At 50.3% G+C, this 14,326-nt stretch overlaps 1 protein-coding gene across 5 annotated transcripts in view; it reads left to right on the top strand.

Moving 5' to 3' along the window:
- The window catches only part of VPS8 (VPS8 subunit of CORVET complex), a 270,200-nt gene extending 256,679 nt beyond the window's left edge, over window positions 1-13,521 (top strand). For 2 of the 5 annotated variants that reach the window (XM_046002698.1, XM_046002699.1), the window contains 2 exons: window positions 9,947-10,027; window positions 12,781-13,521. In XM_046002698.1, coding sequence (XP_045858654.1) covers window positions 9,947-10,027; window positions 12,781-12,930 — 231 coding nt within the window. In that variant the 3' untranslated portion in view covers window positions 12,931-13,521. Of the gene's footprint in view, window positions 1-8,192; window positions 8,511-9,946; window positions 10,028-12,780 lie in introns of those variants that run through there. The other 3 variants (XM_046002696.1, XM_046002697.1, XM_046002701.1) reach the window with 2 other exon arrangements.
- The last annotated feature ends 805 nt before the right edge of the window (window positions 13,522-14,326 follow it).

Below are 14,326 nucleotides of genomic sequence, written 5' to 3'. Positions count from 1 at the left end.
GAAATCATAGCGGTATTTGTTTTTCTCTGTCTTATTTCACTTAGCATTATACCCTCCAGATCCACCATGTTGCAAATGGCAAGATTTCATTGTTTTTTATGGCTAAGTGATATTCCATTGTGTGTGTACACAGATCCAGATGCGTGAGCACATGCATGCGCACACACTCATCCCATATCTTCTTTATCTATTCATCTATTAATAGACATTTGGGTTGCTTCCATAGTTTGGCTATTGTAAGTAACACTGTGGTAAATATAGGGGTGCATATATCTTTTTGAGTTAGCGTTTTTGATACTACTTTTTTTTTAGATTTTATTTATTTATTTACTTGGCAGACAGAGATCAAAAGTAGGCAGAGAGGCAGGTAGAGAGAGAAGGGAAAGCAGGCTCCCCGCTGAGCAGAAAGCACGATGCTGAGCAGAAAGCGCGATGCTGCGATGCGGGGCTCCATCCCAGGACCCCGGGATCATGACCTGAGCTAAAAGCAGAGGCTTTAACCCACTGAGCCACCCAGGCGCCCCAGAATTAGCGTTTTTGTATTCTATGTGTAAATACCCAGTAGTGGAATTACTAAATCATATGGTGGTTCTGTTTTTAACTTTTTGAGGAACCTGCATGATTCCACAGTGGCTGTCCCAGTTTGCATTCCCACCCACAGTACATTAGGATTCCTTTCTGTCTACATCCTCACCAACACTTGTCGTTTCTTGAGGTTTTTATTTTAGCCTTCTGACAGGTCTGAAGTGACACCTCGTTGGGGTGTTGATTTGCATTTCCTTGATGATGAGTGATGTTGAGCATCTTCTCACGTCTGTTGGCCATGTGTATGTCTTCTTTGTAGAACTATCTATCCAGGCCTTCTTATTTTTTTAATTGAATTATTTGGGGTTTTGGTGTTGAGTTGTATAAATTCTTCATAAATTTTGGATACTAACCATTTACCAGATAAGGTATTTGCAAATATCTTCTCCCATTCCATAAGCCATCTTTTAGTTTTGTTGATTGTTTCTCTTGCTGAGCAGAAGCTTTTTATTTTGATGTAGTCCCAATAGTTTATTTTTGCTTTTGTTTCCCTTCCCTGAGGAGACATATCTAGAAAAATGCTACTACAGCCAGTGTCAGAGAAATTCTGCCTGTCCTCTCTTCTAGGATTTTTATGGTTTCAGGTCTCACATTTAGGTCTTTAATTCATTTTATTTCTGTGTGGGGTGTGAGACAGTGGTCTGGTTTCATTCTTTTGCATCTTGCTCTCCAGTTTTCCCAACACAGTTTGTTGAGGAGACTTTCTTCCTGTTGCATATTCTTGCCTCTTTTGTCAAAGATTAGCAGACCATATAATCGTGGGTCTATTTCTGGCCTCTATTCTGTTCCACTGATCCATGCATTTGTTTTTGTGCCAATACCATACTGTTTGATGACTGTAGCTTTGTAGTCTATCTTGAAACCTGGGATTGATACCACCAGTTTTCTTCTCCTTTTTTAAGATGTCTTTGGCTATTGGGGGTCTTTTGTGTTTCCATATTTGTTCTAAGAACTTAAGTCCTTAACATTGTCAGCTCTCACTGGGCTTCTTCAGCTCAGTCCTCCAAAATGTATTTTTAAGCATGACACTAATCATTGTAGCTCACTTCATCAACTGTTCGCTCACCAGAGCCTTTTATTAAGATTTCTCGGGCCTGATGGGATGAGTTTCTTTAGCTAGAAAGCAGAATCATGAAGGATCTCGGAAAGAGATCCTTCCGAGATCAGAGGCCATCCGTGTTTTAGGAGCATGGCAAAGGCACCTTGACCGCCCAGCTAGTCCTACTCTGCTCCTGACACAATCTTCTGTGTCCCTTCAGTGACTGTCAGGCTTCTTCACACTGATGCCAGGAGTAAGGCAAGGGAAAGAAACCTCTGGAACTAGACTGCACAAATTCAGGTCTGGCTTCCGCCACCACCCAGAGTGACCACGGGCACAGCACTGCACCCTAGGACCTTAGTTGCATTAACTGGAAAATACGGATGCTGAAAGTATGGCCCTCATGGATTATTATGATGATCAGATGAGCTAATGGATGCACTGTGCCCTGAACAGGGGCTGGACAGTGGTTGCTTGCTCCATAATTGAGCTGACTCCTTTCGCATCTTAGCCCACTTACTCTAGCATGTTCTTCCTGCGGCCATGAAGTCACTGTGTTTCTTTTTAATTGTGCTACAAATGGTCTCAGCTTTTGTGGGTATTTTCCGGTCAGCTCCTCGTCCTGCATCAGGTGCCTCAGGTGCCCTCTGCCCAAGGGCTGCTCACTCCGGAGCTTTCGGTACTGCACCAAGTGAAAGCTCCTTCACGGATGTCCTGCCGGTGTTTCCCTCCTCTCTCCAGGCAGCTTAGCAACATCCCTGCTTATTCTGTCCTTTCATTACCTAATTCAGTATTGATTGCAACCTGCGGGGAGAGAGGAGGCATTTGGAGAGGAGCATGAGTGAATGGTCAGGGTTCTGTCTGGAGCAAAGTGTGTGTAGAGGGGAATTTTCTGTTTGCAGGGAGGAAGGAAGTGTCACCTCCCTCTTATCTCTGAAGCCAGGGTTTCATTTCAGGTAAAATGTTAAGGACCTCTAGTTTTAAACAGCTTAGGTAGTGGCAAAAGTCTGACTGAGGCCTGTACCAGCTAGAAAGATTGAAAAGTGAGGCCAACGGCAGACAGGGAGAAGAGTGGGAAAATACAGTTCTCCTTCCACTCATCCCCTCCACCTCCAGCTCCCGCCCCACCAGCAAATTACAAAAATGCCAGTAGAAGGTTCCCAAAATGCAGGAAAGACAAGTAGCTATGTTGCAGAATTAGATGAAGTGTCCCACGTCTCTGGGAAACTAGGTTTGGCCTGGTCGTGTGAGAAAAGGATTCGGAAAAGAAATGTTGGGTTCTTGATTGCAGGACCTTGCTTACGGTAGAGATCCCGTGGCGGCCCAATGTCCGTGGATGGTGTGGGAGCCTTGCGATCCAGGCTCCCTGGCATAACTGTTATCATCCCTGTTCCTGGGGCTCCAGTCCCCTGGGTGGCGGCGGATTCCTGTGGCTTGACCAATCTCAATCTCAAAGTTTGACGTGCTAGTTGAGTCTGTGGATCCTGAAGGCCCTGGGTGTTTTTCTCCCTTCCAGCTGTAACAACAGCTCTGCTTTCCGCCAGCTCTGTAGGAGTGGGAATGCGAGCTTTGAAATGTGCTGGTGCAGCAAGTCAGCCCCGCCTCGCTCTCCTGGGCCACCAGGTCTGCTTCTTGCCCCACCCCCCTCTGCAAGGCAAGGGGGGGCACTGTGGGGGGCCGCTGCCCAGCTGTCCCTCTGATGTTCAGCCCCAGTTTAATTTTCAGCTTTTATCACTAGACTTCATTACATGGGAAGAAGAAAATGGGCTCTGGCAGATAGCACTGAATGTGTTTTCCCTTCTCTTCCAGTTGGAAAACTCTTCATGATCCATTCTGGGCAGGGGGTCAGAGGGGCTGGGGACACCGGCAGGGGGCTTCCTGCTGAGGCATTTGCCCCATGGAGATTGCATTCAGATCTGGTCGCTCGCACTTTGATGTGCTGGATGCTGATTTGGCAGATCGCTTTCTCTGTACAGCATCTTAGAGCAGCTCTTCTTTCTCCTTGGGGCTGTCCTGGGGCTTCCTGACGGGGACCTCTCCTGCCTAGCTCTAGTTTGCATGTGATTATCCATAAAAGCCATGAATACCTTCAGTGAATGTTGCTTTCTTACTTGAAACCTGCATGTCTTCCCATGTCTGTTACCTCCTGCGAGTCTTTCCTGAGTAGGAGAGAGTGGCTGGTGGTGGCATTGCCTTTCTCTAGATCAGAGCGTAGACCTGGGAGGGCGGTGACCCGCCCAGGTGACACAGGGAGCTGGGACAGGATAAGAGCTCAGGGTTCCTGAGTCCCAGCCCACTGTTCTCTCTTCCAGGGCACATCTCTTGGGAGAATAGATGACACAGTGGCAGTCACCACGGCCATGTACTGAACATCAAATAGGCACCAGGCCTGTACATGGTCTCCAGTCCTCACAATTCTGTAGTTTGCAGAGAAAGAGACTGAGAGAAGCTAAATAAGTGGGCCAGAGGCATTCAGCTAATTGTTGCAGAATCCACACAGAGCCCAGGGCTGTCTGAGCATGCGCCCTGTGTTCTTCCTGCATGTAGAGGGCTTATGGAAGCTCCAGGCAACCTGCAACAGGGAGAAAGTCTGCTTGCTTGCCCTTCCCGCCGCTTCCTCCATCTGAGAGCAGAGTGAAGTTGTTCCCGTGTCTCTGGAACACGCTCTGGCTGCTGGGAAGCAAGAGAGACAGAGGCCCTGTGTTCTTAGAGCTTCACCCCTCCCTGGTCTCTCTCCCTGGTGGCCCTTCTGTTGCCACGTTTGCCACTGTAGATGGCACTGTGCTCTGAGGTCTCCTTTCTTCCTTCTCGGTGCCATGTGAGGGCTAGGTACACAGCACCCGTGTTTCATCCCAACTGGCTCTGTGTGTGGCACCCACAGGGCCCTCCCGGACCCCCTCCGGGAAATCACAGCGTCCTGGCCAGTGACCCCGTGCCGGAGTCCTTCCCTTCCTCATCTCAACCACTTTCCATGGCATAGCTCTTCTCTTACCCCTGTGACAAAAAGCAAAAAAAAACCAACCAGCTCAAAGAATAGGCTACTTGTCTCCGAGTGTCGTCTAGCGCCCGGCGATGCCAGGCTTGGTCTCAGGCAGACCGTGTGGGGGCCCTTCGCCATAGCCACTGTGGTGTCCTAGGCACCAGGGCAGCGGGCCCAGCCTCCCTGCCACAGGCTGCGGTCACGCCGAGTGGCGGCGTCAGCACTGGAAGTACTGGGCAGCATCGGAGAGAGGCTTGTCACTACAAGTCCTGCTTGCTTGGTATGTTTTCCTATCTTCTTAAAAGGGGCAGTACCTATGTTTTTGACAATTAAAAAAAATCCTCTCCCCAAAAGTTAATTGAGTAAAATGAAATTGCCATTTTTCATTGAAATACAAGACAAACATGCCAGAAATCACAAAGAAACTTTGTAAGTCCCAGTTCTTGAAACTAGGAAGACAAATGCCAGTGACATCACATTGATCCAGGAGAGCCAAGTGGCTGCCCGCTCAGACACCTAAAACGGATGGTTCTAGAGCAGCCGGGAGATGGGATTCTTCAGCAGCTATTTTTTTGCCTGTTTGCCGGCTGTAGAGCATGGGGAACAGAAGGGTGACCAAGACACAGTTCTGCTGTGCGGGGAGCCCCCGGTCTAACGGCTGAGCCCGATACCCAGAGAATCACGCTGCAGTGAGTGCGACAGATGGCAGCACATGGGGCCCGTGGAAGCAGATCTGTTGACAGGACCGGGGCACACACAGGAGCATTCTGGAAGGGTGTGGAGCTGAGGCTTCCATGTCTCGCGTGTAAGAGTCTGATCCAGGCCCACAAACATAGCATCGGAGATTTTGCTGGTTTCTATCCATGACAGGAGAGCATGTGGCAGATGAGGTGTGCTGTACAGAGGAGCGGTGGCTGATTATTGGTGGCTCAGTGACCTCTCGGGCGTTGCTTATCGGCACTGGAGGACATGGAATCTTTCCGTGGGGTTTTAATGTCCCACAGATTCTGGGACATTAAACTCCTCTTGTTCACCTTTGTACCCCAGACCCAAATACCGGGAGGGACTCGAGAGAGGTTCGTTAACTCATAGAGCTAGACCTTAGTTTCTGAGGCCTGGTGGGGAGAAGAGGGGAGAGGGCAGGAGCCCGCAGAGGCAGGGAGTCTTCTGTGAACAAACTGACTTCACGGATGCCCTGTGCCTCCCCTCACAGACTCCCCACCCCACTTTCTGAGCCCGTGGAACCATGGAGGAAGAGTCTAGAAATCCCTGCCTCGGTGAATAGTAGTCATTTCCTGTGTGCTTCCTTTTTCAAATGACAGTCTTATTCCAGGAAGGATTTTAAGACAGATGGGCATCTCCTAGGTCCAAGGCATGTCTATAAAGAGCTCACCCATTTTGCCTCAAATGACTGTCTTCACTTTATCCCAGAGCCAGTGCGGCCCAGCCAAGAACAGGGCATGTCCATCCTGTGGCTTCTGGAGGGTTCCAGGGCAGCCCCAGCAGCCACTCCTCAGCTAAGTGGCCCAGGGTGATGGCTTGCATGGTACAATAGGACTGTAATCCTCAGGTACTTCACACCCATGCAACAGTGACATTTTTCAGTTCCTAAAGGACGTCATCATAGGATGAAGAAGAAGCCCCTTCTTGTGGTATTGCCAAGGAGTCTAAGGGCCTAACGGAAGAATAAGACTCTGGCAAGCAAGGGGCACATGGATGGCTCAGTTGGTTAAGCAACTGTCTTCAGCTCAGGTCATGATCCCGGAGTCCTGGATCGAGTCCCGCATCAGGCTCCCAGCTCCATGGGGAGTCTGCTTCTCCCTCTGACCTCCTCTCTCATGCTCTCCCTCAAATAAATAAATAAAATCTTTAAAAAAAAAAAAAAAAAGACTCTGGCAATCTGCCCCTGCACACTTCTCTGGGCAGGTCATGTTGTTTGAAATTATGGGTGTGTGTGTATATGTGTCTCTGTGCTCACCAGTTTATTCTCCGAGCACAGGAGGACTAGGGTTTATAAGGTAAAGGCCCTGTTTATGACCCTTAATTGGTTATGATGTTTTTATTCCTGTTAGGCAGGTCTCCTAGCCTTTTCTTCCTCAATTTATACAATCCAGTTCCCTTACTTAGTAAAACAGGTGTAAGACTTGCAATTCCATTAAGATTCAAAATAAACCAGGTGGCAAGAGCATCCTTATTAAACTTTCTTATTCTATCCAAGGGTTGCTAAGATGCCTGTGAACCTAGTAAGTGTTGAAAACCAACATCCCTAATCCGTGGGTGCCTTAGGGAAAGAGAAATGCTAGTGGAATGATTGATTTGGTACAGTGGGATCAGTAGGAGGTGAAATTCCTCTCAACCTGAGAGTTTCCCGTTACCGCAGGACTCAGGACATGAAGTACTCCCTCCAGCCACTCTAGCAACACCGGGTAGCACCTGGTTGCTCCAAGCGTAGGCTGAGGTCGAGCATTCTCAGCATTGCCTGCAAGCGTGTTAGAAACCCAGCACCTCAGACCCCACCTCAGACCTGCGTACCGGGCTCTGCATTTTCACAAGATCTCCCAGGGATTCTCCCGCACATTCCCATCCGAAAAGTACTGGACCAGAAAGCATGAGTTCTGCACTTTCTGGCTCAGTGAGCGAACTCCCCGGGGCTAGAGTCATTTATTCTGTGCCTAGAATAGACTCATCTGCCCATAGTATTTCCTGGGGGGTGAAAGCAGGATTCTGTTTTTAGCAGTGGCATTTTCTACTTTTGACCTGACCTTCACTTTGCCAGAATGATTTGAGTTGGCTTCCAAAACACATCCAGTAGGATGAAATAAATGGGGAAAACTTTATTATAAAACTGGGATATAATTGGGTACATAAACGTTTGCCTAAAGTCCTAAATAGTTGCTAGTTCCACGTAACTAACCATTTAGCCCTGAGTTCCATAGTGCTAAAAACAAAAAAAGAAAATACAATTATTAGCAGGTCAGTGTCCAGTACAGCTTTTCTCAGCAAGGTTTGATGGGCATTTCTTCAGTGTGTCACCATTAAATGGCCAGTACCACCCACATTTATGTAACAAGTACAGTAGTACATTTCATGAAATTTTTTTTCTTAAAATATCCCTTGGAGGCCAAGGACTGCTTTATAGAAGTAGCTCCGTAAGGAGAGACCTCTCCTGGCTCTTGCTGCGTCGTCGTATGCTAACCTGGCATGTAAACCTTCTGTGTAATGAACCTGCCTGCCCCTCACCATGAACCCCATCCTCCACTACCCTACCAAGTCAACTACTGACTTGCTTCTGTTTGGACCTTCATTGTGAGACCTTATCACAGAGTAACCGGGGAATAAGCAAAGGGGACATCGGGGTGGCCAGACCCTTGTCCTGTGGACTGGGGCGGTGGCAGGCCCCACAGCTGAGGTTTTGAATGGCCGGAGAAAGACAAGTATCACCCTTGTCCTTAACCTGTCCTGCTCCCCAGTTTATGCCAGATCCTGAAGGGATTCGAGAAGTCGGGTGGCAAAACTATGTTTTCGTTAAGTTTCTCGACAGTAATTATATTTTTTTCTTGTTTTGCTTTGTTTGAGCTACGTGTGTAGGATTTCTCAGACTTTCCAATCATCTTGAGCTTGGATCTTCCCTGTGTATTTTACTTAGTGTCTGTCAGAAGTATGATACTCTACATACTTTATCTCCAAAATATGATCGTTTTTCCTACCAAATTACAGAGAAAATCATCTTTAAAAAGTGTAAAGGCAAGTTTAAACATCTCAGAGCATGCTCTCCATGTGTCCGGCAGACCCAGAGACATGGAATGGAAAGAAAAGCGGAGCCTCTGTGGGTCCCCTCTTCTCTTTTCTGGCTGTTTTGGATCATGCTGCCCTTGTTGGGATTTCCACTGAGCTGCCTTGTCCTCAGCCGTCCCGTTGCTGCGGGCGTCAAGACTGTGTTACCATAGTTAGTGGGGCAGCACTGTGGGTCCCAGGGGCCATGAGATGTGGGCCTCCTCTCTGATAGCCGCCTTCTGGGCCTTCCTGGAGAGCCTTTCGCCTGGTCAGAAGGTAAAGTGGTGGGACAGCTCCCCACTAGGCTGGCGTGAGTGATCTCAAGGGTCGTGCTTCTTTCCATTCTCTCTAAGACCTTAGTACATTGTTTCCCCTAAGGACAGTAAAAGCTTTGAGGAAAAGAAGCAAAGTCCTTCCTGGAAGATGAATTAATAAATTTATGTAACATCTGCATAATGCTTATTTCAAAGTTCAGAATCCTTCTGAGGGGGGGATAAAAAGGACATGACCGTGCCTTCCTCAGAGCATGGCACCCTGTCCCCACCCAGACCCTTCATCACTGAAATCCTCCTTCAGAGAGAAATTCAGTGTGTACTTAGCGATGTTTTTATTCATGCCTAGAGAGGTTCATAATAAATAGAGAACAAAGACCTCTTTTTACTAATCTTACACATAAGCATAAAAACTCCTGAAAGCAACGTTTAAGAGTGTCTCTGAATTGTAGTAATACAAGCTAACATGCACGGCGCCCTTGTGAAGTGCCAGGCACGTAAATGACACTTTAAATCTGTACCTCATCTAATTTTCAGTGATCCCATAAGGAAAGCATTTTCTTCTCACAGGTGAGGCAGCTGGGGCTCAGAAAAGTGACTTAGGACACACAGCTCACATAGCAAGTTAGTGTCAGAACTGGTGCTCCAGTTTACCTCAGACTGCAAAGCCTGCCGCTGCCTCTGCCGGATCCCATTTCTTTTCTCTAGGTGAGAACATTGGACCAGATGAGCCCAGAGTAGCCTAGAACCACAGTATCGGCGTGTCTGCCACAGTGACAGGTGGAACAAAGCAGGACAGCTGTAGAAATAAGCTAGACTTCACCTCTTCCAAAAAAGGAGTAGACTAACCTTGCAGCCCGTTAGGTGGCTGCCAGCTTTATCAGGAGACTGGGAAAGGACGTGATTGTGATATAATGCACCCTCCGACCAGCACTAAGAAGGGGCATCTCTGCCCATCAGCTTCAGTAGCGGATATGAGAGGGTGAGCCTGGACGGAACTGCTCTGCACAGTAAAGACAAAAGGGTTGAGGTCAAGGAGCCCTGAGCAAAGCTTGTGTATGGACACTTAGACCACAGTGGGGACGGTCCATACACAGGTCAACCTGGGGGCTGGCACCAAGGGGCTTCGGAAGGATGTACCCATTCCTAATTAGTGTTCAGTAAGGTCTCTCTCGCTAACTGCTGGTAGCATGGTTTGCCTTGGGAAGGCATGAAGGAAGGCCGTGTTCGTGTCAGCATGACCAAGTGCAGAGGCTGCCCACGTGTGGTGTTTACCTTCTCATTTCTGATTTCCAGGCAGCCTCAGAACCTGTCCTGGACCCACAGCAAATCCAAGCGTTTGATCAGCTTTGCCGTCTGTACCGAGGAAGTTCCCGGGTAATGTTTTTGTGGTGGTTTACATTCTTTTTTTTTTTTTTTTAAGATTTTATTTATTTATTAGAGCACAAGCGGGGAGCAGTAGGCATGGGGGAGGGAGCTCACCATGGAGCAGGAGCTCTGACGTGGGGCTCGATCCCAGAACCTGGGATCATTACTGTAGCGAAAGTCAGATGCCTACCAGTCTGAGCCACCCAGGCGCCCAGTGGTTTATATTTTTATTTCCCTGTTTATAATTACTGTTTGGGAAGTGCAGCGTTCTCCGGTCCACATTCCAGCCTCCTCCTTAGTTTGGAACCCTAGTTAAGGTGGTATGGAGCCCTGGCCCCAGGGAGCACTCCGCACTGCAGAGGACACAGAGGAAGTGGGCAGACTATCATCCCTTACTTGCTGAGGACACAGAAGGGCATCTGCATGTGTACTCCCTTCTGGAGGCCTTTGTTTATGCCCGTGATGATCCCATCTGCCCGAAGCCCCAGACCCCGCCGGACATCTGTGCTGGCTGAACGTGTTTTGGCGATGGAACCCAAATGCTGAGTGACAGGGGTGCCCAAGACAGAAGTGGAAACGCAGGCAGCCCAGGGCCCCCGCCATGAGCCTGCCTCCAGCTTTCTCCTCTCTGCTGCCTTGAGCACAGGGCTCCCATTCTCATGGTTTAGCGGGGCTGCTCCCGCTTCCTGGTCACAGCTGCATGCAGGCTAGTGAGGTGGAGGAAAAGGAGGGTGGGAGGAAATACAGTTCTAGAAGTTGCATGTGTCATTTCCATTGTCCAGAACTTAGACACACGGCCACACCTCACTGCAACGGGGTCTGGGCAGTGGCTCTTGTTGCCGATGCATGGGCTAAAGTGGTCGGCACCTGTATAAACCCGAAGAGACCGCCCGGGAGAGCCACTAGCAGTCTTGCCCCCATGGGTCTGCATGGCCCCCAGGGTCCCGATAAGCCTCTCTGCCTGTTCCCCCATGTCTGGTGCCTGTCTGGAGGTGGCTCCCCAACAGTCACCCAAAGCAGAAGCCTGGCAGCACCCCTCCACTCCCCACAACTCCCCAGGGAGCCCACGGAGGCACCTTGTCTGTACCTCCGTGGCTTTCTCTCCTTTCCCTCCAAATGGTCACTGCAGGTCTTCTGTCCTTGCTGCCTGGGGACTCGCTCTGAACCCCAGTATCTGGTTCCCCCCATATTTCCTGCATCTCATCCCTGGAAGGTGGAGTACAGACTACCACCTCCTCCACACCCCAAGTTGCCCCTAAACTCCGGCCCGGCCCGAGTTGTTCTCAGTGTTGTCTTGAGCTGGTGCAGACCATCTGCGGCTCTGCTTCTGAGCCTGGGCTCCCTGCTTCTCCTCCCAGTTCTTGTGCAGATAGCTGCTGGGGGGCTTGGCATGTTCCTGAGGAGAAACCGTGTTCCCTCTTGGAGAGAAACTTTGCCAGGGGTCTGCGGTACAGGGTCCAGTGGCTTCGCTGAGACGGCAGCCTCTCCATCCCTTCTCAGCCTCAGCCACATTCTGCCATCACTCAGGACTCCTTGATTTCCAGATCACAAAGTTACAGCAGTGAATGCAGATCTTCTCTTAGGAAATGGAAAATATTTTTGCGGTTGATCTTTCTAAACCTCACAGGGTCTGAATGTGAGAGAACTTCGAGTTGATGTAACATCTGTCGCCTGTTCTGTTCCTAGTCTTGTACAGAACTGTTCTTAGGGAAGACTTCACAGTCTGATGGGCAGCTGAGAGGGTTAGAGAGGACGAGAAGTAGCAAAGACAGGGCCCAGTGGACCAGGGGACATCTGTCTCCTGGCTGGCGCAGTGCGAGTCCCCGGCACGTGAGTGCACAACCCACCCCGCTGCGCACCTGGCAAGTGGAGTTCCAGGGCCTGGGGCGGGAACTGAGAGTCCCTCCAGCTGTCTCTCCAGTTCCCCCAGTCACTGGTAGTGCGCTTTCACCAGAAGTGACAGATGGATTCCTGTGACCCTTGTGCCATTACCGCCTGGAGGGAGAGAGAGCCCCTCTGGCTATATGAGCCAGAGGACAAAGCACCTGGCAGGGTGGGTGAGCAGGGACAGGTGACAGAACAGGGACGGCAGGACCGCAGGTGGCTCGGCTGCACAGAGGTTGCCGCAGGGAGCAGAGGTTGAGCCCTATGCTACCATTCAGGGCTGGTGAATTAGGGCACGTTGCCTCTGAGGACACGGGCTTCTGTACGCAGAGGGTTCTTGTGGAAGATCAGGACTCCTGCGCCCGTGGTGCAGATAGCTCACCAGCAGAAGTCGCTGCGGGCCTGGGGTCCTGAGCCTCACTGTGACCCAGGGGCAGGGCCATGTCTGCCGGCTCCCTCCCTCCTCTTGGCAGCATGGCAGCTGGGGGTCATGATTCAGGGTCGTTTGTCCTGAGAGGAGCTCAGGGAGAGGGAGAGCGCAGAATGAAGTGTGCAGGGAGCAGAGAACCTCGGCGCAGGGCGCGTCTGTGGGAGACAGCAGGCCCTCGAGCAGGACGTACCCAGTCAGGTCGCAGTCGGGTCACAGTCGGGTCACAGCCGGGTCACAGCATTGCTCAAATAACTTGGGCCCTGGAAGTGCAGTGAACTCGTCCCAGGTCTCCTTATGGGTTTGTGAGATGCAGACCTGGGAACCAGAGCCCACGTTACGCTATCCCTGTGGTGTGGCACTGTCCCTTGGGTATCTGAGGCGGGGGGAATTGAGGACCTTTCACCTCTGTTCCATACACCGGGGCTAAACTGTGGCCCTTCTTTTGCAGCTGGCTCTCCTCACAGAACTCTCCCAGAATCGCAGCAGTGAGAGCTACAGGCCATTCAGTGGCTCCCAGAGTGGCCCTGCTTTCAACAGCATCTTCCAGAATGAGAATTTCCAGCTGCAGCTCATTCCCCCGCCTGTGACTGAGGACTGAGGCCTCTCTGGGACCTGGCACCGGACATCAGAGACGATCCTGGTGCATCCAGGGAGGGACACCCTCCCCTCCCGGCTGCAACTGGCTTGGCCCCTCCACCTTCCACCTTCAGAGCAGAGGTGCTGAGGAGGACGTGGATGCTGGGCCTTTTCCCATGCCCATTGTTCCCCGTTGTTCCCCAGGGAGACCACCGTCTCTCAGGAAGCTGCGGCAGCACCATGTCACCAGACCAGTTGATTTTGTTTTGCTTGTTCAGCAAAGGGATGTCCCATACTTCCATCCAGCCTTTTAAGAACATGCGTGTTGCCCTTGGAGATATTTTCCAGTTTCCCTGAAGCTTCAATAATAGATGGAACTCAAGCAGATGGCATTCAGGAGCCTGTCCTCCTTGGTCCCCTCCAGCGGCTGAATAACACAGAGGAAGCAGAGCTCTTGCTGCTGTCGGGAAGACAGAGCAGTGGCGGGCCAGGCTGCAGGGGAACCGAAAGCAAAGGCCTGGGGGCAGGGCATCTCCGTTTTAATGCTTTTATGTTAAACCCATTTGAATGTAAGATTTGCCCTAACAATAAACGCCTCTGTGTTTAAGTTCTGCAGGCCTGCTGGCTAGCTCTCCATCTGTCCAGTCGTGAAGGAGACTTAGAGCCCTTGTTGCCACAGTTCAGTTTTATTAGTTCACACTCAACCCTCTTTTACAGATAAAAATGCTGAGACTCACATGAGGAATAACGAAGGCAACGCACTGGAGAAGTGGCAGGGAGGCTTGGTCAAACATCCAACTCTTTATTTCCGCTCAGGTCATGGTCTCTGGGTTGTGAGATTGAGCCCCACACGGGGCTCCGTGCTGAGCATGGACTCTGCTTAAGATTCTCTTTCTCCCTCCCTCTGCCCAGCACCCCCTCCCCGGCTTGTACGTGCACTCTCTTTTTCAAAAAAGAAAAAGAAATGGCAGAACAAAGTGGGGTTTGTTCAGGACGGCAGTATAACAAGATCCTGAGCCCATCTCCTCTTATGGACACAACAAATCAAAAACGCCATAGTTCCCTCTGACGGGAACTGAAAGCCGAATGAACAGAGCCTCCACAGCGAAGCCTGAAAGGACAGCATCAAGGTGGGAAAGAGGCAAAGACATGGACTTACCAGGGATTTGAAAACCTCAGCCACGGGGAGCACAGTAGTGAGGGATCACAAAGGTATGGAACTGTTCCCTGAGGAGGGAGGGATTTGAGCTCTACATCAGAAACCCCAAACCTCAGATCCTCCACAGGCGATCAAGAGAGATGAGCCACCAAAACTCCAGGTTCTGAAAATCAGCGGGGATTATGTCCAGGAAAACTGGGAAACCCACTCTGAAAGGGCTGAGGCACAGACTCACTGTACCCAGAAACCAGTGCAAAAA

Source organism: Meles meles, chromosome 4 (genome assembly GCF_922984935.1).
Source record: "Meles meles chromosome 4, mMelMel3.1 paternal haplotype, whole genome shotgun sequence".
Lineage (NCBI taxonomy): Eukaryota > Metazoa > Chordata > Mammalia > Carnivora > Mustelidae > Meles > Meles meles.
The sequence above is the reverse complement of the archived record's forward strand: the minus strand, read 5'-3'. Positions and strand labels throughout refer to the sequence as shown.